This window comes from Lagenorhynchus albirostris, chromosome 13 (assembly GCF_949774975.1).
Source record: "Lagenorhynchus albirostris chromosome 13, mLagAlb1.1, whole genome shotgun sequence".
Lineage (NCBI taxonomy): Eukaryota > Metazoa > Chordata > Mammalia > Artiodactyla > Delphinidae > Lagenorhynchus > Lagenorhynchus albirostris.
In genome coordinates, this window is record NC_083107.1 from 11,516,510 (window position 1) to 11,541,892 (window position 25,383).

Consider the following 25,383-nt stretch of genomic DNA (forward strand, 5'->3'; position numbering starts at 1 on the left):
ATTAGAGAAAAAGCCCGGGCACAGCAACGAAGACCCAATACAGCCAAAACACAAACAAACAAACAACAAATAAAGCTTAAAGCAATTTTTAAGCTGGCGAGAATGGCACTCCCATTAGTTGTTGAGACCAGTGGTTTTCAATGGCCGTATGTAGAACCATCTGGGAACTACTGAAAAATCTCATGTCCACATCCCAGCCTTCCCCCCAAACTCCCCAAAATCACAATTTCTGGGAGTGGGCCCCAGGCATCAGTATTCTTTTAACCCCTCAATGGTTATGTTTATTAAAACTAGTCAGTGAACTGAGGTACCTGTGCTGGAAGTCAGGAATCCTATTAAGACAGGGAGCAGGTCATTCAATACCTCTGTGCCTGAATTCCTGACATTCTACAACTAGATCAAGTTAACACACTGGAAGACTACATACGTGACTTACATTCTCTTACCAAATGACAAAAATTGAGTTTTGCTGTCACGTGGCTTTCAGTAACTGACTGTAAAAAAGTTATATGAAACCTGTCACAAAGAATCTTAGAAATAAGAATTCTCTCCATTCTACTCAGTGATTTCCATAATGAAGACCTACGTAAGAACCATTTTTATGAAGTATTATTAGAAGAGTTAGGCTTTGCACCCTCCCTCTTTTCTGAAAATGAGAGGTAAATAGATAACCACTTCATCCTTTTTGTTTTGGCTCCGAAAGAGATCAGAGATAGGGCTTCCCTGGTGGTCCAGTGGTTAAGACTCCATGCCTCCACTGCAGGGAGCATGGGTTCAATCCCTGGTCGGGGAACTAAGATCCTGCATGCCACGCAGTGCAGCCAAAAGAATTTTTAAAAAGATCAGAGATAAATTTAATACAGCCACGATAACCATGGTGACCAAATGACATGTAAATCCATGTACGGCTTTCCCCATTACAACTTTCTTGCTTATATTTCCTCTGGTTCAGATTTTTTTTTACCTATGGTATTATTATACTCATACTTGCTTGGAGCTGCATCAAGGGTCAGTGAGATTTACTTCATAAGAGGAAACCCAAGGGAGCAGAGAGGAGCAGAGGCCAATGGGCACTAAAGCCTCGTATGGCCGAGATGGCCAGACTTCAGAGCACTTACAGCCAGGCAGACAAACAGACCCTGATTCAAGGTACAGCACAGTGGAGGCATGACTGAAGCAGTACATTGGGAAATCTGCTCTGAGGAAAAGCTCTCTTTAGAGAATTGTAGAGTAGAAAGTGGAAATTGGAGGCTGGAGTCCAGTTAGAAAGGGCTGTAATAACGCACAGACTAGAGACCCACAGCCTGATGGCTGCTTTAGGTGCACAGGGCACATCTAAGGGAAAACGTCTCTCCCTCAACTTGATTTAACACAAGTTAAGAGATTTCACTGACACAGCGATGTCTGCCTCTTCAAAATAATGATAGTTGTAGCTATTTAAACTTCTCTGATTCTCACTCCCTCAAATCTCTGCTTGGTCTTTTAAGTTTACAGGTGAGGTGGGTACTGTCTCTTGGAATATAAGAATTACTTTTTTCTTATACATAAACTTTATGTCAGCCAATGTTAGCTTATGTACAGATTAGCCATAAAATGTACCTTCTACAATTGTGCCCTATGACAAGATCCTGAATTCCTTTACACTGTATGTGATCTTTAAAGAAGATATGAAGTATCAATTCTACAGGTAATATAACCACTCCCTTGCACAATTTCATTAACTTATTGAAGCTTCTTGTAATGAACCCTCTTAAAGCATCAACTCAGCCCCTCTCCCCTGTGACTTCCTCTGGACGATTCTAGTGCATTATCTTTCCCTCCTTCCTATCACAGCCATGGAGTGAATGTGGAAGACTGCAATGGGCACTGAGAGATGACTCACTCTCAGCTCACATACTCCTGGTGCTAAGGGCCCAGGATCCATCATTGTTTCTTACTTTCCCAGGTCTTGTCTGATATACCTTTGCTTGAGTATAAGCAATTCCCTTTCTTGCTTTTGTGGGATTAGGTTACAACCAAAATAATTCTGACTCATATTTTCAAAAAAGACTTTGGTAAGAAGCGTCACTAACTTTGGTGGACTCTAATGTATACAGCAAGTTAGTGATGCTATTATTTTTCACAGCAATAAAACAATATTATGATAATAGTTTCAATTTCATTTTTCTAATAATAATCAGTACCACTATATAAAAGTACATATTTAGAATCTTATTATTCATGCTTGGAAATTTTTGTATTGCAATATTATATTACAAATATCACCACACTCCTAAAATTTATGTTCTACAAGTGTATAATGTGACTACAGTTTATGAACCAATGAAAAAGATAACCATTCTTAAATTTTAACAACAAAAAATTTAAGAACTCCAGGTTTAGGAATGGTATAGCAAGAGACACTGCTCCGTTTTATTTATAACAGTAGGAAATCGGAAACAACTTTTTCGTTCACCAATAGGAAACTGGTTTTAAAAGATCACAGAACCATAATTTAAGCCATAAAACAGAACTGCGAGCAAACAATAAAAATATGTTGTGAATGTATTTAATGACATGAAAAGATCTAGCTGTATATTCATTGTCTATTATCCCAATGTCTTCCCAGCGGAACACAGTAGTTTTCTCTCTTCCATCCTCACTCAGCCTAACCTTCTTCCTATTTTATTGAGAAAACGCAATCAATCAGAAGAGACTTCTGCAATCTACTGCCACAACGTTTACCCACCAGCCAGCATCTCTGTCACATATGCTCCTCCCCTGTTTCAATGGCTGGAACCATCCTGGTGAAGACCAACCCTTCACTTAGACACTACATTCATCCCTCAGCGCCACCCACTGAAGAGGTGCACATCACTGTAATGACACAAGAGGGCGCTTTAAGTGAGGAATCTTGTAAACCACTCCAAATCAAGTCTTGAATAGTCTTCAACAGGCAGACACAAGCACTCTTCATCCATACAAAGCTACAGAAGAAAAGAGAAAACAAAAACACATGAGCTGGTAAAGATTTTACCAACTTAGCTACCGACTCCACCAACAACAACATGCACGGAAGAAAACTAACACAAAAATCCAAGCTGGATTAAATATCCCAGTTTAGGTATATGAAAAACAAAAAAAACAACTTGAATTGCAATTCAAAAACTAAGTCCAAAATTGAACCAAAAAAATGGAAGTAGCCATAAAAAAAGAACGAAATTGAGTTATTTGTAGTGAGGTGGATGGACCTAGGGTCTGTGGAAGTCAGAAAGAGAAAAACAAATACCGTACGCTAACACATATATATGGAATCTAAAAAAAAAAAAGGTTCTGAAGAACCTAGCGTCAGGACAGGAATAAAGACGCAGACATACAGAGAATGGACTTGAGGACACGGGGAGGGGGAAGGGTAAGCTGGGACGAAGTAAGAGACTGGCATGGACATATATACACTACCAAATATAAAATAGCTAGCTAGTGGGAAGCAGCCGCATAGCACAGGAAGATCAGCTCGGTGCTTTGTGACCGCCTGGAGGGGTGGGATAGGGAGGGAGACGCAAGAGGGGGGAGATATGGGGATATATGTACATGTATAGCTGATTCACTTTGTTATAAAACAGAAACTAACACACCATTGTAAAGCAATTATACTCCAATAAAGATTAAAAAAAAAAGTAATGAAACAAGAGTTGACTGACCCCAGAAATGACAGAAGAAACAGTAATCACATCAAAAATGAAGAGTATAATACAGACCAGATTTGAATGGAAACTTAATAAGGGTAAATGGACAAAAGTGGAAGAAGAAAAAGAATAAAAATTAGATGAAGAAAGTAAAACGAAGAGCAAAAAAAAAGAAAAACCATCACAGAGATAACATAATATACAGAGTAACTATAAATCAAACATTCTGTAATTTCAATAAATGTGAACGGATTAATTCACTTACCAAAAGAAAAAAATGGATTTCTGGCTTGGCTCACAGAGCAAAACCCAACACTATGCACTATTAAAGAAACAAACCTAAACTGACTCAGAAAAGCTAAAAATAAAATGATGGGCCAATGAATATTAAAAGCAAGCGCAAACAAATCTCTGGCTGCAATGTAGAATCTGAAACCACAACAAGAAATTTTCTGTACTGTTACATTAAAATCTATTAATCTACATTGTAGGTTGGATGTATATTTTACACAGGCATACTTTATAATATCATGCATCATTTATTTGGAAAATATTACCTTACTAATTTATGCAGATCTTTCAAATGCTTCATTCTATAGCATTTTAAGAATCACATTCTTTAATATCATCACCAACCAATCTTACCAAAAAGTCTTTAAGTACAGGAAAGCTTTCAAGCTCACAGAGGCAGATCAAATGTTCCAAAACTGTAATTTTTGCTCAAAAGCCAGAACTTTATCATCAATAACATATACTTTCAGTTGTTTTTCTTGAAGTGACAGGGTCACTCCATTCATTTGTGAAAATCTACTTGCCAAACATCCACATCTGAAAAAACCAAACAGTTTGCCCCTGAGTTTTTTTTTTTTCTTTTTCTTTTTCTGGTTGTGTTGGGTCTTCGTTGCTGCACACTGGCTTTCTCTAGTTCTGTTGAGCGGGCACCACTCTTCGCTGTGGTGTGCGGGCTTCTCATTCCAGTGGCTTCTCTTGTTGCAGAGAACAGGCTCCAGGTGTGCAGGCTCAGGAGTTGTGGCTCGTGGGCTCTAGAGAGCAGGCTCAGTAGTTGTGGCACACGGGCTTAGTTGCTCCATGGCATGTGGGATCTTCCCAGACCAGGGATCAAACCCGTGTCCCCTGCCCTGGTAGGCGGATTCCTAACCACTGTACCACCAGGGAAGTCCCTGCCTCTGAGTTATTCTTTCAAGTAAAAGAGTATTCATGAAAAGGTGTTCAACATCACTAATCAGGGAAATGCAAATCAAACCTACAATGAGATAACCACCTTTTATACCCATTAGGTAGGCTACTGTCAAAACAACTGAAAATAACAAGTGTTGATGAGAATGGGAGAAATTGGAACCCTGTGTACTGTTGGTGGAAATGTAAAAATGGTACAGCCTCTTGGGAAACAGTATGGCGGTTCCTCAAAAAATTCAAAATAGAATTATCACATGATCCAGCAATTCTGCTTCTGGGTATATACTCAGAATTGAAAGCAAGGTTTCCAAAAGATACCTGCACATCCATGGTCACAGTAGCGTTATTCACAACAGTTAAAACATGGAAGCAACCCAAGTAACCATTGACAGAGGAGTGGTTAAGCAAAATGTGGTATATACATACAATGGAATTTTTTTTTTTTTAATTTTTTGGCTGCGCCGTGCAGCATGTGGGATCTCGGTTCCCCGACCAGGAATCGAATCCACACCCCCTGCATTGGGAGCATGGAGTCTTAACCACTGGACCGCCAGGGAAGTCCCGATACAATGGAATATTATTCAGCCTTAAAAAGGACTGAAATTCCGAAATATGCTACAATATGGATGAACCTTGAAGATACAGGTTAAGTGAAATAAGTCAGTCACGAAAAGATAAATACTGTATGATTCCACTTACAAGAGGTACCTTGAGTAGTCAAAAATCATAAAGACAGAAAGTAGAATGGTGATTGCCAAGGTCCTGGGGAAGGGTGAAATGGGGAGTTCTTCTTTAAGGAGTATGAAGTTACAGTTTTGCAAGATGCATGGTGGCGATGGTTGCACAACAATATGCCTGTACTCAAATACCAGTGAATCCTACACTTAAAAATGGTTACGATGGTAAATATGTTATGTGTATTTTACCACAATTTTTTTAAAAAAAGCATCCATCCATTCCTATCTTCTCAAGTATTTATTTTCAAATAAGAAACAAGCGTTGAATTTTGGAGGATGCCTTTTCAGCATCTACAGAAATAATCATGAAATGAAGGACTTCCATTTTGCTGTTTTTCCATGATAATCCTTGTAAAACTACATGACTTTTAAAACTATCTAAATGTACTACCTTGATAAAAAATATTTAATGAAACAAACTTCAAGAATATAAATCAAATAGTACATTGAGAGAAATTTATAGGTTTAGATGTACGTATTACAAAAGGAAACAATCAATTTTGAGGCAAAATAAGCTCAAAGAATGTAAAATGAATGCTATAATAAAGAAATTAATGAAATGGAAGATTAATATAAAACAGAAGTAACAAAAGCAAAGTTGGTTCTTTATAAAGGATAATAGAACTGTTAAACCTCCAGAAAAGTTGATCAAAAAGAATAAAAGGGGCTTCCCTGGTGGTGCAGTAGTTAAAAATCTGCCTGCCAATGCAGGGGACACAGGTTTGAGCCCTGGTTTGGGAAGATCCCACATGCTGCGGAGCAACTAAGCCTGTGTGCCACAACTGCTGAACCTGCGCTCTAGAGCCTGCGAGCCACAGCTATTGAGCCCGCGTGCCACAACTACTTAAGCCCTCGTGCCTAGAGCTCATGCTCCACAACAAGAGAAGCCACTGCAATAAGAAGCCCGCGCACTGCAACGAAGAGTGCCCCCCACCCCCCGCTCGCCACAACTAGAGAAAGCCCACGCACAGCAACAAAGAAACAAAGGCAGCCAAAAGTAAATAAATAAAATAAATAAATTTATAAAAAAAAAGAATAGAGAGAGAGTCATGGACATATACACACTAACAAACGTAGTAAGGTAGATAGCTAGTGGGAAGCAGCCGCATGGCACAGGGATATTGGCTCGGTGCTTTGTGACAGCCTGGAGGGGTGGGATAGGGAGGGTGGGAGGGAGGGAGACGCAAGAGGGAAGAGATATGGGAACATATGTATATGTATAACTGATTCACTTTGTTATAAAGCAGAAACTAACACACCATTGTAAAGCAATTATACCCCAATAAAGATATTAAAAAAAAAAAAGGAATAAAAGGCACAAATAATCAATATAAGGAATAAAAAGGCAGCTATAATTTCAGATGCTACAGATATTAAGAAGAGAATATCATGATTATGCCAAAACATTCAAAAAGTTTTAAATTAGAAAACTTTGTTTATCTCAGGAATGCAAGGGTAGCTTTACATTTCTAAACCCATAGATATAATTCGTCACATTAGCAGAATAGAAAAACTCGTGCTCATCTCAAAAGAATTCCAAAAAATCCAACATCTACATCTATTCACGATTATAAAACAAAGAAACAAAAACCTCTGAAACTTTTATCAAACTACCATTTGAAGGGAATTTCCTTAATCTGATAAAGAGTATCTACCAGAAAATCACAGCAAAGATTGCAGTCAATTGAGGAAGTATTAACAGCGGTTCCTTTAACATCTAGGACAAAAGTGTACTATCACTACTTTTATTTAAAATTGTAGGGGACTTCCCTGGTGGGTCCAGCGGTTAAGACTCCACACTTGCACTGCAGGGGGCACTGGTTCAATCCCTGGTCAGGGAACCAAGATCCTACATGCAGTGCGGTGCAGCCAAGAAAAAACTGTACCGCCACAAAGGCTTGAGCATAAGTGTGCACTGCAGTTTTACTGGTAACAGTCAAATGGCCATCAACAGATGCGTGGATAAACAAACTGAAGTATATCCATCCAAAAGAATACAATTCAGCAATAAAAAGAAATGCACTCTGCTGCACAAAAGACACAAACACAAAAGAGTGTATTACAGGACTCCACTTACATGAAATTCTAGAACTGGTAAAATGAATCTTTCCTTACTGAAAGAGTACCAGTGGTTGCCTGGGACCTGATGGAGGGGAAGAATGGATTGTAAAGTGTCACATGGGGACATTTTGGGGTGCTAACTGTGGTAGTGGTTACATGGGTATGTATATGGGTTAAAATTCACTAAACTACACACTTAAAATGGGTGCAATTTATTGCATGTAATGTATACTTTAACACAGTTTTTTTTTTAAGATGTATGTATGTATGTATATATTTATTCATTATTTATGGCTGCGTTCGGTCTTCGCTGCTGCGCACGGGCTTTCTCTAGTTGCGGTGAGCGGGGGCTACTCTTCGTTGTGGTGCACGGGCTTCTCATTGCAGTGGCTTCTCTTGTTGTAGAGCATAGGCTATAGGCACGCAGGCTTCAGCAGTTGCGGCACATGGGCTCAGGAGTTGTGGCTCACGGGCTCTAGAGCACAGGCTCAGTAGTTGTGGCTCACGAGCTTAGTTGCTCCGCGGCATGTGGGATCTTCCTGGACCAGGGCTCAAACCCATGTCCCCTGCATCGGCAGGCGGACTCTCAACCACTGCATCACCAGGGAAGCCCCAAAATCATTTTTTTAATACAATCTTTGTTATATGTTAAATATTTATTTATTTATTTATTTTGGCTGCATTGGATCTTAGTTGCAGTACGTTAGTTGCAGTACATCTTAGTTGCAGTACACTGAGGCATGCAGGCTTCTTAGTTGCAGCATGCATGCAGGATCTAGTTCCCCAACCAGGGATCGAACCCGGGCCCCCTCCATTGGGAGCATGGAGTCTTACCCACTGGACCACCAGGGATGTCCCCCAGAAATCAAAATCTTTGACATAGAAATCTTTTTTTGATATAAAAATCTTTTTGATACAGAAATCAAAAGGATTATAAAATACTATGGAAAATTTATACCAATAAAGTAGACAACTTTTAGATGAAATGGAAAAATTAATAAGAAGTACAAATTACCAAAACTTACTCAAGAAAAAAATAATCTGAATAAACCTATAAAAAGGAAAGACACTGAATCTGTTTGTAAAATCTTCTGTTAAAGAAAAGCTCAGGCTCAGCTGCCTTCACTGGTGAATTCTACCAAACAATTAAAGAAAAAATAATACTAATCCTTCAAAAACTCTTCCAGAAAATAAAGGAAGAAAGGACACTACTCAGCTCACCCTAGGAGACCAGTATTACCAATACCAAAGCTAGAAAAAGAGATCACAAAGAAAAAAAAGCTACACAGGAATACACATTATGAACAAAGATAGAAATCCTTAATAAAATATTAGCAAAGCAAATTCCAAAATATATAAAGTAGATTATACACCATGCCCAAGCAGATTTATCTCAAGAGCACAAGACTGGTTACATGTTCAAATATGCCATATTAATGTAGGATGTCGTATAATAGGATAAAGGGGAAAAATGGTATGAGCATCTCAACAGTGGAAAAAGCATTTGACAAAATCCAACACCCATCCATGATAAAAGCTCTCAATAAACTAGGAATAGAAGAGAGCTTCCTCAAATTAATAGAGTATGCTTCAAAAACCTACAGCAAAAATTACACACAATGATGAAAGACTGAACGCTTTTGCCTAATATCAGGAAAAAGACAATGATGCCCACTCTCTCACTTCTATTCAGCGCTGTAAAGGAGTTTCTAGCCAGTGAAATCAGGCAAGAAAAAGAAATAAAAAGCACACAGATTAGAAAGGAGGAAGTAAAACTGTCTTTACTCTCAGATAACATGATCCTACATGTAGAAATTCCTAAGGGACACCACACACACACACACACACACACACACACACACACACACACACACACACACACACACACACACACACACACACACACACACACACCCTACTAGAGCTAATAAGTGAGTTCAGCAAAGTCTTAGGAAACAAGATCAATAAACAAAACTTAATTCTCTCTCTAAATACAGCAAATGAATGACCGAAAAATGAAGTTTAAAAACCAATTCCATTCAACAACAGCATCAACCAGAACAAAATCTGTAGGAATAAATTTAACAGAAAAAGTGTAAACAGTACACTTGTACAATGAAAGCTACAAAACACTGAGAGAATAAAAAATCTAAATGAATGAAGATGTTCACAGATCAGAAGACTCAATATTATTAACACGGCAATCCTCCACAGATTGAATGCAAACTCTGTCAAAATCCCAGCATAGTTTTTGGTTTTTTGTTTTAACATCTTTATTGGAGTATAATTGCTTTACAATGGTGTGTTAGTTTCTGCTTTACAACAAAGTGAATCAGTTATACATATACATATGTTCCCATATCTCTTCCCTCTTCCGTCTCCCTCACTCCCCCCCTCCCTATCCCACCTCTCTAGGTGGTCACAAACCACCTACCTAATCTCCCTGTGCCATGCGGCTGCTTCCCACTAGCTATCCACCCTACGTTTGATAGTGTATATATGTCCATCCCACTCTCTCACTTTGTCACAGCTTACCCTTCCCCCTCCCCATATCCTCACGTCCATGCTCTAGTAGGTCTGTGTCTTAATTCCCGTCTTACCCCTAGGTTCTTCATGACCTTTTTTTTTTCTTAGATTCCATATATATGTGTTAGCATATGGTATTTGTTTTTCTCTTTCTGACTTACTTCACTCTGTATGACAGACTCTAGGTCCATCCACCTCACTACAAATAACTCAATTTCATTTCTTTTTATGGCTGAGTAATATTCCATTGTATATATGTGCCACATCTTCTTTATCCATTCATCTGTTGATGGACACTTAGGTTGCTTCCATGTCCTGGCTATCGTAAACAGAGCTGCAATGAACATTGTGGTACGTGACTCTTGTTGAATTATGGTTTTCTCAGGGTATATGCCCAGTAGTGGGATTGCTGGGTTATATGGTAGTTCTATTTTTAGTTTTTTAAGGAACCTCCATACTGTTCTCCATAGTGGCTGTATCAATTTACATTCCCACCAACAGTGCAAGAGTGTTCCCTTTTCTCCACACCCTCTCCAGCATTTACTGTTTCTAGATTTTTTGATGATGGCCATTCTAACCAGTGTGAGATGATATCTCATTGTAGTTTTGATTTGCATTTCTCTAATGATTAATGATGTTGAGCATTCTTTCATGTGTTCGTTGGCAATCTGTTTATCTTCTTTGGAGAAATATCTATTTAGGTGTTCTGCCCATTTTTGGATGGGGTTGTTTTTCTGTTATTGAGCTGCATGAGCTGCTTGTAAATTTTGGAGATTAATCCTTTGTCAGCTGCTTCATTTGCAAATATTTTCTCCATTCTGAGGGTTGTCTTTTGGTCTTGTTTATGGTTTCCTTTGCTGTGCAAAAGCTTTGAAGTTTCATTAGGTCCCATTTGTTTATTTTTGGTTTTATTTCCATTTTTCTAGGAGGTGGATCAAAAAGGATCTTGCTGTGATTTATGTCATAGAGTGTTCTGCCTATGTTTTCCTCTAAGAGTCTGATGGTTTCTGGCCTTACATTTAGGTCTTTAATCCATTTTGAGTTTACTTTTGTGTATGGTGTTAGGGAGTGTTCTAATTTCATACTTTTACATGTACCTGTCCAGTTTTACCAGCACCGCTTACTGAAAAGGCAGTCTTTTCTCCACTGTATATTCTTGCCTCCTTTATCAAAGATAAGGTGACCATATGTGCGTGGGTTTATCTCTGGGCTTCCTATCCTGTTCCATTGATCTATATTTCTGTTTTTGTGCCAGTACCATACTGTCTTGCTTACTGTAGCTTTGTAGTATAGTCTGAAGTCAGGGAGTCTGATTCCTCCAGCTCTGTTTTTTTCTCTCAAGATTGCTTTGGCTATTCGGGGTCTTTTGTGTTTCCATACAAATTGTGAATTTTTTTGTTCTAGTTCTGTGAAAAATGCCATTGGTAGTTTGATAGGGATTGCATTGAATCTGTAGATTGCTTTGGGTAGTAGAGTCATTTTCACAATGTTGATTCTTCCAATCCAAGAAGATGGTATATCTCTCCATCTATTTGTATCATCTTTAATTTCTTTCATCAGTGTCTTATAATTTTCTGCATACAGGTCTTTCGTCTCCTTAGGTAGGTTTATTCCTAGATATTTTATTCTTTTTGTTGCAATGGTAAATGGGAGTGTTTTCTTGATTTCACTTTCAGATTTTTTCATCATTAGTGTATAAGAATGCCAGAGATGTCTGTGCATTAATTTTGTATCCTGCTACTTTACCAAATTCATTGATTAGCTCTAGTAGTTTTCTGGTAGCATCTTTAGGATTCTCTATGTATAGTATCATGTTATCTGCAAACAGTAACAGCTTTACTTCTTCTTTTCCAATTTGGATTCCTTTTATTTCTTTTTCTTCTCTGATTGCTGTGGCTAAAACTTCCAAAACTATGTTGAATAAGAGTGGTGAGAGTGGGCAACCTTGTCTTGTTCCTGATCTTAGTGGAAATGGTTTCAGTTTTTCACCATTAAGGACAATGTTGGCTGTGGGTTTGTCATATATGGCCTTTATTATGTTGAGGCCTCTATGCCTACTTTCTGCAGGGTTTTTATCATAAATGGGTGTTGAATTTTGTTGAAAGCTTTCTCTCCATCTATTGAGATGATCATATGGTTTTTCTCCTTTAATTTGTTAATATGGTATATCACGTTGATTGATTTGCATATATTGAAGAATCCTTGCATTCCTGGAATAAACCCCACTTGATCATGGTGTATGATCCTTTTAATGTCCAGCATACGTTTTTTGCAGAAATTTACAAGCTGATCCTAAAATTTATATGGAAAAGCAAAATACAGGATAGCCAAAACAATCTTGGAAAAGAAGAACAAAACTAGACAGCCTGCAATTCCTTATTTCAAAACTTAGTACAGTCACTCCTCCATATCTGCAGCTTCCGCATCCACAGATTCAATCAACTGTGGATCAAAAATATTTGGGAAAAGGAATTCCAGAAAGTTCCAAAAAGCATAACTTGAACTTGCCATGCGTCAGCAACTATCTGCACAGCATTTACACTGTATTAGGTATTATAAGTCATCTAGAGATGATTTAAAGCATACAAGAGAATGTCCTTAGGTTATTTGCAAATATGCCATTTTATATAAGGGACTTGAGCATGGATTTTAGTGTTTGTGGGATCCTGCAACCAATTCCCCTTGGATACCAAAGAACAAATATAAAGTTATAGTGATCAAGACAGTGACAGTATATAAGGATAAACATTATAGATCAAGAGAACACAACTGAGAGCCCAGAAATAAATCCTTACATTTAGTTCAACTGATTTTTGACAAAGGTGCCAAGGCAACTCAGTGGGGAAATGGTAGTTTTTTTAAATGCTTGCTGGAACAATTGGGTATCTATATGCAAAACAAAAATTTGGATCCTAACTCACACCATTCCCAAAAATTAACTCAAAATGAATCACAGACATAAATATAAGAGCTAAAACTATTAAAACAAATTTAGAACATAAAAGTGAATCTTGTGACCTTGGATTAGACAAAGAATTTTTAGATGAAACACCAAAAGCATGATCCATGATGGAAAAAAACTGATAGTGTACTACAACAAAATGAAAACGTTCATGCTTCAATAGACACTCTTTTTAAAAGGCAAGCACAAATTGGGACAAAAAGACAAAGCCACAGATTGAGACAAAATATTTGCAAATTATATATCTGATAAAGGATTTGTATCCAACATATATAAAGAACTCTTACAACTCAATAATAAGCTTACAACCCAATTAAAAAATGGGCAAAGATCTGAATCCACCAACAGCACATGAAAAGATGCTCAACACCATTAGCCATTAGAGAAATGCAAATTACAACTACAATGAGATTCCAGCTCACCCCTAACAGAAAAGCTATAATCAAAACAGCTGACAATAACAAGCATTGGTGAGGATGTGAAGAAACTAAAATCTTCCTACAATGCTGTCTGGAATGTAAAATGATGCAGCCACTTTGTAAAACAATGTGGCAGTTCTTAAAAAGTTAAACATGTATTTACTGTCGGACCCAGAAATTCCACTAAAGTAGTAACCTACTCAAGATAAATAAAAATGTATGTCTGCAAAGCTAATAACAAGCTCATCCTGATTTTTCCGCCTACCAATACTTCCTTGATGCAACCTAAGGTTTTCTGTGATCTCAAGTAGTCACCTCTTGATCCCATGACCTAGAAATAAGTCATCCCTGCTTGAGGAAAAAGTACTTCAAAATAACACAGGTCCAAACCTACCCTGAACTGACAGCCACCCACCAGCACCAAACAGTTTCACAAAACCCACCTGTTCCTAATTGTACCACCAAAAGGGAAAAAAGTCCTTAGATGAGAAGTTCCTCAAGAGAATATTCATTTACGCATTTGGTACCTTCGTAACATTGCTTTTGTGTGCTATCTCCAAGGCATATTTTGACAATATATTTAGAATTCTAATTTCCAAAAAAAATAAAGTATGTCCACAACACAAAGATTCATACACAAATGCTCACAGCAGAATTATTCATAATAACTAAAAATTGGAAATAACACAAATATCAATTGTTGAAAGGATTAAAAAAAGTGGTACATCCATACAATGGAATAATGGAGCAATTATTTTTTTAAAAAATCACTGATATATGCTAAAGCATTGATGAATCTCAAAACCATTACACTATATGAAAAGAGCCAGAAGCAAAAGACCACATGCTGGGGCTTCCCTGGTGGCGCAGTGGTTGAGAATCCACCTGCCAAGGCAGGGGACACGGGTTCGAGCCCTGCTCTGGGAAGATCCCACTTGCCGCAGAGCAACTAAGCCCGTGTGCCACAACTACTGAAGTCCACACACCTAGAGACCATGCTCCGCAACAAGAGAAGCCACTGCAACGAGAGGCCCGCACACCGCAACTATAGAGAGCCTACGCGCAGCAAAGAAGACCCAACTCAGCCAAAAATAAAAAAACAAAACAAAAACAAAAAAAGACCACATGTTGAAATTTATATGAAATACCCAGAAAAGGCAAATCTAGAAAATTCATTAGTGGGATTGGGAAGTGACCGCAAATGGGTAAAAGGAATCTTTTGGGGGTGTCAAAAACCTTCTAAAACTAGATTTTGTGATGCTATGCAACTCTGTAAATTTACCAAATAATATTGAATTATACACTTACAACAAGTGATATATAAATCATACCTCAACAAAGCTGTTTTTAAAAAAACTAACAAAGTAAAAGGGTCCAAAACAGTCAAGGTGCTCCTGAAGAACAACATTAGAAAAATTATCAAACTATGACAAAATCCAACAAAGCTCCAGTAATTAAGGCAGTAGAGTACTAGAGCAAAAGACAAAAGGAACAGAACAGAGACCCCAGAAATAGACCTCTGTTTGAAGGAAACTCGATATATACCAGAGGGGACATTACAAATCAGTGGGGAAAGGGCAGTCTTTTCATTTGAATGGTTCTGGGAGATTGGTTATCCGTATGGGGTAAAAAAAGAAAATCAAGTCCCTATAGCACACTGTTTAAAAAAAAAAAAAAAATCAATTAGTCTTAATTCTTCCCTTTTCTCTATACCCCAGCTACCCTCTTTTTCGTGTAATTAAAAATTTTTTTATTGAGGTATAATTGACATATAACATTATACTGGCTTTATATGTACAACATAATAACTCAGTATTTGTATAGATTGAGAAATAATTGCTACAGTAAGTCTAGTTACCACCTAACACCATACATACTTAACCTTTAGGATTTACTCTCTCAGCAACTTTCAAGTATGCTCTACAACATTACTGACTATAGTCACCATGCCGTACACTACAGCCCCATGACCTATTTATTTTATTGCTGGAAGTTTGTACCTCTTGACCCCTTTCTTCACCTGTTTCACCCACTGCCCAATCCCCATCCCCTCTGGTAACCACCACTCTGTTCTCTGAATCTATGATTTTGGTTTGGTTTTATTTGTCCATTTGTTCTGTTTTTTAGACATAAGTGAAATCGTAACGGTATATTTCTTTCTCTGACTTATTCTGCTTAGCATAATTCCCTCAAGGTCCCTTCAGAAAACTTTTCATGTAATTTAGCAACTCCTCCCACATGGAAAGTACAGAAAGTAGAGTATACTTTCCTACTCCCTAACTTTGGGCTTGCCTATGTGACTTACTTTGGTCAATGGGTTGTAAGTAAACATGATGTGATACAAACAGGGCCTTGCCCTCTTGTCCTTCTGCCAATGCCATGAGAAAAACATGCCCCAGCTAGCCCCTTGGTCCCAGGAGGAGAGTGAGACAAATGTGGGGCAGAACCATCCCAGTGGTTCTGCTTTATGAAGCACAACCAACCCAGCCAGAGCCAGCCTGTATCAGCTTACTCCCAGCCAATCTGCAGATGCATGGAAAAAGAAATGTTTACTTTAAATGCTACTGAGAGTCTTGTGGTTGGTTTTAAACACCATTATTGTGACAACTGTTAACTGATAGAATTTCCAAAGGATTAAAATATAAATGTAAAAAGCAAAACTCCAAAAACCTAAAAAAAATTAAAGTACTTTACAGCCTCATGATAGGGAAGGATTTCTTGAGTAAGACGCAAAACACAAAACCTACCATAAAGAAAAAGATCGCCAAAACAAGTAATTCTGCTCACTGAAACGCCTTTAAAAAAGTGAAAAGACAGCCCACAAAATGGGAGACTTGTCACACATACGTCACAAACAATTTGTATATAAAAATCAATTTATAAAGGACAATCAGCCCAACAGAAGCATAGGCAAAAGACATTAATGGCATTTCCCTGGAGATGAAGCTCAAAAGCCAGTAAGCTTAAGAAAAAATGCTGAACTTTATGAAAATACAGCCATGTGGCACCATTTTTACACCCACTAAATTGGTCCAAAAATTTAAAGTCGTGACAATATAAAGCATTAGTGAGTGGGGAGCAACAGAAATTCTTTTACACAGTTGATGGCAATAAAAACTGTTATAAGTACTTCAGAAAAGATTGGTATTATCTCAAGTTTTAAGATGATACAACAATTCTATTCCTTGGTACACTCAGGACAACTCACCCACATTTTCATCAGAAGACATGTGAAACAGTTATTTATAATAACAGTTTATATTTTAAAAATTGAAAATAACCTCAATGTCCGTCAATAGTAGAATGACTAAATAATTTGTAACATATTCATAGAATAAATGCTATACAAGAGTAAAAATGAATGACAGCTGCATGCATATACATGAATGAATCTTACAAGCATAATGCTGAGTGAAAACAGCAAGTCACCAATAAGTATAGAATATGATACTGTTTAATATCCAAACCCAAGCAAAACTAAATATAATATTTGGTGAATCATACACATTTGGTAAATTTACAAAGAAACAAAACAGAAGAATAAAAACACAAAAAGACAGTGACAAATCCAGAAAGGGAAGCAGGTCCCTGGAGATCCACATATATATCTATTTATATGTATCAAATATTTTATAAGTTTTTAGTGGGGTAGGAGAGAGAAAAAGACTTCTATTTGAGAAAATGTAAAAAGGCCTATGTCCTCATGCCAATTTCTAGAGACATTTCAGAGGGGGAAAAAAGTTAAAAAATTAAAAAAATTAAATTAAAAAAATTTTAAAAATTTAAAAAATTAAATTAAAAAAAAAGTTAAAAAAAATTAAATCATTAATTTTACCTTTTTTATGCATTTTACTTTCATGACGACTTCTTTTCAGGATCCAAAGCCTAGTTTGGGGGAAAAAAAAATCACGCAATCATTTTTATGCATTAAATTCAGGTACATCATCATACTCTTATAATTTTCTAAAGATTCCAATAATATTCATCCTAGTAATTATCTAATAATATTTACTATAAGTGGAACTGGAAAATGACTTTTACATTTATCATTTTTTCCACATACATTCATGCTAATGAACAACCAAATATTTGGTATAATTTCTAATTCCAGGGTAACCCTTCATATTTCACAACTAAAAATATCCAGAAACAAGGACCTTTGACTTTCTAATATTTGCAATATAGTCAAGGGAACTTCTGCCGCAAGATGGAATGGTTTGGTTTTAAAAGAATCTTTTATTTTCACTTATATTTCAGTTTAATTTTGAAGAGACTAGCTCCAATTAATACATGGGAAATGAAAGAACATAAACGACTATTATTTTTCAATTATCTTTTCTTACACCTGAAAGAATATTTGAAGAAAACTTTGAAATAACTACTTAAGTATGTTTTGATGTAACCCTAAAATATTTATCAACTGATGATCCTTAACTTTCCTTCTAAGAGTATAACAGGAGTACTATTTCTCCTATTTGCTTTGTTTTCCTCTGGTTAACTTAGCTACTAAGGTTGCTAACTACACTGAAGGTTTTAAGAACATTCCAATTTACACCAGCAGTAAGTATAAGTTTTCCTTTAAGCTACAAGGAAAAATATACAAATGAATTTTCTAAACTGAAGTAAATCCTTAGATTATCAGTCCTAATATAACCCACATGCTACCCTATGAGGCACTCTCCTTAAGAAACTGTGAGTGTCTTTTCAAATTCCACCCTTAGTTCAAAAGTATTCTTTAAAAAAGAAAAACAGGGCCTTCCCTGGGGGCGCAGTGGTTACGAATCTGCCTGCCAATGCAGGGAACACGGGTTCGAGCCCTGGTCCGGGAGGATCCCACATGCCGCGGAGCAACTAGGCCCATGCGCCACAACTACTGAGCCTGCGCTCTAGAGCCCGCGAGCCACAACTACTGAGCCCACGTGCCACAACTACTGAAGCCTGTGTGCCTACAGCCCATGCTCCACAATAGGAGAGGCCACTGCAATGAGAGGCCTGCGCACCGCAACGAAGAGTGGCCCCCGCTCACCGCAACTAGAGAAAGCCCGTGCACAGCAATGAAGACCCAACACAGCCAAAAATAAAATAATTTAAAAAATTAAAAAAAAAAAAGAGAGAAAGAAAAATTAAAATTATACTTACTTTAGCCAACAGTTCTTGTGTTTCAGCAGTCAGGGGAGCATGTGAAAACTTGCAATGTTCTCCCTGATAACATTTTGCTCCTGTATGGTAAAACTTGCAAGGATATTCATGTTAACCCAAATGTTAAGGAAAAGAACAACCGTAATCCAACTAAAATAATTTGTTATTAATTTAGTAACTTTATTTTTCCTATGTAAAGTTCTTTTCTACTAGTAGAAACAAATTCTCTATTTAAAATATGAGACAGTAAATTGTTAACTGGGTTATAAGAAAAATCTAATTTTAGGATGATTATAAAGTTTATTGGCTATCACAGGACACTTTTTTCCTTCATATCCATTCTTAAAATAAACTACAGGTATATTTCACCAATATAAGAGAGGGATGTGTATTTTAAATACTTTGAGAAATGGGATTATTTTTAAAGCATTCTTTTGCGGTGGGGGGATTAAAGTCAATGACAATGATATGTCTTACAAATCTGGATCCTTCATATATTAGGCTTGTATAAAATAGGAACAATTTATACAGCTTCGATATTGTTTTCTAGGAAAAATTTCTCAAGTTAGAATTTGCGATTCCTTCTATTGAACGACTGAAGGAAAACAACTTTTGTGTTGATCAAAGGTCCAATTACCCTAAAATGTTTATGTTTGTATTTTTACAACATGTCTAGACCATTTACACTGAAGAGTTAGGGTTATTCTTCAAATTAACGGACAATGTACCTCTATACAATACTGAATGTGCAGAAAACGAGTACTCCCAAACTGTGCAATTCCTGCCTCTTTTATGAAGTAGATTACATGAATATAGATTCAATTAGTGGAGGTCACAGCAGAAATTCAGAGAAGTTTTTCTGGATAGGTCTGAATAGGTCTCATGAAGCTGTTACACTACCCAGGTTGAGAGGATGTGCATTTGAGAGAATTTCTAAAGACTCTTGCTTGGGGGAAAAAGAAAAAAAATGTGTGTACAATTTAATCACTTCAATACTGAGTTGAGCTTGGATAATGTAATTTTGCCATGGCTAAAACACTTGGTTTCACTCAAAATTTTACATTCATGTAAATGTTTATGAAAAGTAAAGTTACTGTACCTTGTGATAAAGGATATTATGCAAATACAGGCAGTTTTCACCTCTGGTACAATATCCTTGTACATAAAACTTACACATTTCCTTTTTCTTCTCTATCTCTGCAGCATGATCAAATTTACACTGGTCTCCCTGGGCCAAAAGAAGGGACAAGGAAAAACCATTATTCCTCATAGTTAAGTCATTACAATTCCTACTTAATGATTCTAGAAGAAAACAAAGTCTTAGAAGCAGTACAGTCTAATTCTTAACGAGCTATCATAACCACATCACATATATATATCTGCTTAAAAATCTGTCAAGTCCTTAATATTTTTAACACAAAGCATTTAAAAAAAATTATCTACTCTCTCTCCTAAACATAAAAGAATATTTCAGTAAAATTTCCTAATTGAAACTTTCCCAGAAGGAAACAGTTCTAAAATTGTACAGGTATGCTTTTGGAGTGTCTAATGGAAAGAGGAGTTGGTTTTAGTACATTTTTGCTATATCTTACATTTTAGCATATTTTTGCTTACACATTTTTTATACCTTAATACATTTCCTTTCAAGAAAATATTTACAAATTTGTTTTCCCTGGCGTTGCACCGTATGTTGGTTGATGAATCCCTGACTCATTCTCACAGGCTGCTGCTTCTCTTTAGGTTTACCATCCTTTGAAAACAAAAACAAAAAACTAAATGTGAGAAATAAAAAATTAAATATTTTATTCCATTGTACAAAAAAATGTGTTCTTTAAATTATTTATTTATTTATTTATTTTTGGCTGCATTGGGTCTTCGTTGCTGTGTGCAGGCTTTCTCTAGTTGCGTCGAGCGGGGGCTACTCTCTATTGCGGTGCGCGGGATTCTCACTGCAGTGGCTTCTCTTGTTGTGCAGCACGGGCCCTAGGCACACGGGCTTCAGTAGTTGTGGCTCGCAGGCTCTAGAGTGCAGGCTCAGTAGTTGTGGTGCATGGGCTTAGCTGCTCCACGGCATATGGGATCTTCCCAGACCAGGGATCAAACCTGTGTCCCCTGCATTGGCAGGCAGATTCTTATCCACTGCGCCACCAGGGAAGGCCGTACAAAATTATTTTAAACCACCTTTAACAACATTAAAAAGTAACTCTTCTGAATTGGCCTGCAGGTAAGATGTGGACTTTTGTACATCAGTTGAAAAAAATTAATGTTTTGTCAGTTTCAACAGCATTCCATCACTCGTTTTAAAAAATTAATTTAAAAATTTTAGAAGGAAAGTACCACTACTTCTGATTAAAAAGTGAAGTCTAAGAACAAGGCTCTTTAGAACAATGGGGACAAACCTCAAAATCATAAGGTAAAGCAAAAGTAGTGTGATCTTTCATTTCAGCGAGATGCTCACTACGTGTGAGCTGAGTGTACTGACGAGCTCAAATTAACAAACATAATTAGAAATATACCCTCAAAAATGGCAATAAAGGTATGAAAACAAAAGGGGAATTTCATTTTACGTCTTTAGAAACATAAATCACTTTTAGTGTGTTAACTTGTGGTACAACTTACAGCTTCTACGTACCATATACCCGCATACAGTCTTAGGAATTCAGTAAGTACAAAGAAGGGAGCTGGCTGTATATTTATGTGATCTACTTTGCAATAATGTCAGACTTCCACTTAGCACCATCAAAATTATGTCTAATAAATGTCAGTTTTAACTCTGGGTTTTATTTTGATTATGTTATTAAATTCTAACATATATGTTTGCATTTGTTCCTCATGTAGCAGGGCTGTCAGCTTTGGCTGAATAATCATTTGAGTCAATCTAAACCAAACAAAAGGGGGGACTTTGCTTGTGGTCCAGTGGTTAAGACTCCACGCACCCAGTGCAGGGGGCCCAGGTTGTCAGGGAACTAGATCCCACATGCCGCAACTAAAGATCCCGCATGAATCAACTAAGACCTGGCGCAGCCAAATAAATAAATAAATATGTAAATAAATATATATTTTAAAAAAAAACAAAGGAAAGGGAAACTGCCTGGGTCTAGCCCTGCGCTGGCCCTTGTAACTACAGGCAGTTACCTAAACCCTAGGGCTTCGGATTCCTCCTTTGTAAAACAGATTTTATATAAATACATTTCAATCTATAATATTTGGTATTTCTAACAGTTTACCACCCTCAACTCTTGCCTCCTGAACCAAGCCTAACAACAAAAAGGTGGCCATCCAGCTTAGAAGCCCTCAGAAAAGCAGAGTCCAGAGGACTCACTTATTGTTCTACCGTGATTACATCTGCAGACCAAGGAAGAGGAACTTCTACAAAGCAAAATCAAAATTCCAGGAGGGTAGGGAGTGTCTGATAAGGTCAAAGCTCAAAAATATTCATTTTTAATTTCCAGAGGGAGTCAAAAACCAACAGACCAGGGACTTTAAGAGTAGAAACTCTGTAAGACTCTGTGGCCTTTGGAATGTCCTCATGGCTATCTTATATTCTCTCTGCCTCCCATATCTGTTTTTGCACAGCCCTCAGAAATCAGGGGGCTTGTGTGCGTGTATACAGGGGCAACAGGTACGACACTAAGGCCTGAGTGGGCGCTGGCAGGTAACGAGTGTGAGGGAAGGCCACCCAACAGTGAGAAAGAATAACCCACGGAGCGCACTGGAGGTAAGAGGAGATCCCATTGGGGTGCAAGATAAAAATCCAAGGGTAGGCAGTGCCCTCCGACAGACAGGCGTATATTCTCATACCTGTTCCTGTGAGCCACTCTTCCTCAGGGAAGCGTTTGATCCTTTGTCTCCAGTGCCAGGCCATTTTCGCTTCATTTTCTTCTGTTTACCATTCTTGCGAACAGCTTTAAGGTTTTTATTTTTATTTTTTTGTTTAACAGCTAAAAGCAAGAAAGTTCAATTTAAAGGTGATATGAAAGTCCAATAGCAGTTTACTCTTAAGAAGTATATTCTCTAATAATCCAGGAAAACTTCTCCACTGCTCGAAGCGTAATAACTAGGATGATGCGGACCTGTCTTTCTAGAAGCTCTTGGATTAATATACTGTGGATCCCAAATTAACTCTTTCTGAAAATATGTAAGGCATTATTGGGGAAAAAAACAAGATAATTCACGAAATCAATCTTGCTAGCCATCAGCCAGATCCTTCTGAAGTGTTCAGAGTACAATGGATCTAAGTAGGAACTGCTATAGCACTGTAACAGTAAAACCTTCAAATGTTTTAAATGACCTCATATATGGCTGTCAGATTACTCCCTGAAAACATTTTATATATTAAGTTTATCTATAGATCCATTTTAAATAGAAGAACATTTAAAGAGGGAAAAAAAAATAAAATGAGAAGATTAAGAATTTCATTTACAATTGTCATTTATTCTCCTATCTGTGGCTTAATTTCATTTTAGTCATCTAAAAGAATATATTTCTGAGTTTAGTCGGCCACACTACCATCCCAGAAATTAATTAAACCCATTCTTCTTTAGAGGACAGCAAACAGGTATTTCCTGTCCTTCACACATGCTGAGGACAGGGATTTAGCATTCTCCCTTTCAAAGTAGTCACGTCCTTTGAAAACCCTCCTGCACTCTCCGCTCCTCCCGCAAACTAAGCATCTGTACACCAAGTGACCAGCTCACATTTGGTGTAAAGATCCAGGAAAACGTGATCTTATCATGAGATAAAATGCAAGCGAACCCCTCCCCCCCATCCATATGTGGACAAATGTGACTGCTTCTATAGATAACTTTAAATGATAAAATAATTGGACTCTTACCTTTACCTTTCTGGATATCCTTTGCTCCCTCTTTCTTCACAGATTCTTCAGGAAGCGATAAGGATTGAGTAGCATTTGCCATCTCTTTAGCTTGTATATATTGTTGAAGCTCTTTAGCAAAATTATCTTCTGATTCCTGACTGCAGATATCATTATCACTATATACATCATAGTCCTTACTTCTTGATTTTCTACGTTGCAAATTCTTCCGTGATGTAGAGTTTCCAAAGTGCCTAAACTAAGAGAAAATTACATTTTCAATTTTTAAAACCTAGCATGATTCAAAACAATCTGGTTATAAAGAAGAAGCAAAGACTGGCCATGATCATTGTTGAGGTTGGGAGATGGGTACATAGGGGTTTCATATGCTATTCTTTCCGTTCTTATGTATATGAAATTTTCCAGAATTAAAAAAAAAAAAATCTATCCTTAAAGATGGTTTGAGGGAAGATTCTGAATTTGTATACTGTACTTTACTGAATTGAAAGACTAAAGCCCCGGGCGGTGAGATGAATTGGAAGACTGGGATTGACATACATACACTAATCTGTATAAAATAGATAACTAATGAGAACCTGCTGTATAGCACAGGGAACTCCACTTCGCTGTACGGTAGAAACTAACACAACGTTGTAAAACAACTATACCCCAATAAAAGAAAAAAAGAAAAGAAAAAAGAAAGACTAAAGCCCTATGTTTTAATTATTTGATATAAAGGAACTACAGAATTATAGTTCACATTTTATTTCTCCCTTTGCATGGACTATACTTTTAAACGGTTTAACTCAATAGATCATTTCATAAAAGAACAAGTACACTGTAATGGCCCAATTGAAAATCCGCTATACTAAGTGAGATACATCACACATACCAAAGCCTATTTTTTCCCTATAACTCACAGCACTGGTGGCATAGGATGTGGCAGCAATGATGAGAAGAAAGAATTGCCCCATTCTCTGTAATTAAGTTAATTTTACTTTCAGAAATAGGTTTCTAACTCTGTTGTTGGAGCTGCCCCAAGGTGACAGCTACAAACACAGGCATCCAATGGAACAGGAACTCAGGTATGGCAGCTGACCCTGAAGCAGCCCGAGGTGATCAAAGCAGACAACTTAAAGCACTTTGCATATAAAAATTTCCAAGTACTGGTTACAGAGGTGTCTATACTTGGTGACACAGGTGTATCAAGCTGTATAATTACAACAGTACATTTCAATTAAAAAGTTTATTTTTAAAAAGCCCAACTGCCAAAGGGCTCCTAATCTGATCTCAGGAAGAGATGATATGTCTGTCATTAAATTGGCCAATTACCCTGCCCCAGAGCTTTTGGGCCTGGTCTCATCTACCCTCACATAACTGAGGAAGGCAGCAAAGGAGAATCACAAAATATACTAGGTGGTCCAGTTTAATGGTTTACCTTTGATGTTTAACTTCCAAGCTAGAAGCTGTACCACTGGAGGGTTGACTATGGCCTAGAAAATGAATTTGCCCCCTGCTTGAAGAATCCGAACAAGCTGAGAAGGTTGCCTAACCTGACAAGGGCTTCACTGTACATCTTATTTTCATTACACCAGACAAGACTACCAACCAATCCAATCTTCAAGCCTCCAAGTTTCTCATCTCTGAGTCCTCAAGAAAAGAGCACCCTTTTCCAACATACCAACTTGTAAACAGCTGCGGGTTAGGGGTTAGGCCTGGCCTCCTGCTTTTATAAATAACGTTTTGCTGGAACAGTCACACTCATTCATTCATTAATCTATGGCTGCTTAGCTGTGACAGAGACGATATGGCTCACAAAGTCAAAAAGATGCACTTATCTGGTCCTTTATGAAAAAGTTGGCTG

The 25,383-nt window shown here is 37.4% G+C and overlaps 1 protein-coding gene across 6 annotated transcripts in view; it reads right to left on the minus strand.

Moving 5' to 3' along the window:
- ZC3H8 (zinc finger CCCH-type containing 8) overlaps positions 1–25,383 on the minus strand; it is a 59,383-nt gene that overhangs the window by 21,836 nt on the left and 12,164 nt on the right. For 2 of the 6 annotated variants that reach the window (XM_060170074.1, XM_060170073.1), the window contains exons 3-8: positions 23,541–23,778; positions 22,508–22,647; positions 20,334–20,456; positions 19,821–19,934; positions 18,707–18,814; positions 17,403–17,452 (exon numbers count right to left, since the gene is read on the minus strand). In XM_060170074.1, the coding sequence (XP_060026057.1) occupies positions 17,423–17,452; positions 18,707–18,814; positions 19,821–19,934; positions 20,334–20,456; positions 22,508–22,647; positions 23,541–23,778 (753 nt within the window). In that variant the 3' untranslated portion in view covers positions 17,403–17,422. Of the gene's footprint in view, positions 1–2,532; positions 2,967–17,402; positions 17,453–18,706; positions 18,815–19,820; positions 19,935–20,333; positions 20,457–22,507; positions 22,648–23,540; positions 23,779–25,383 lie in introns of those variants that run through there. The other 4 variants (XM_060170077.1, XM_060170076.1, XM_060170078.1 and 1 more) reach the window with 4 other exon arrangements.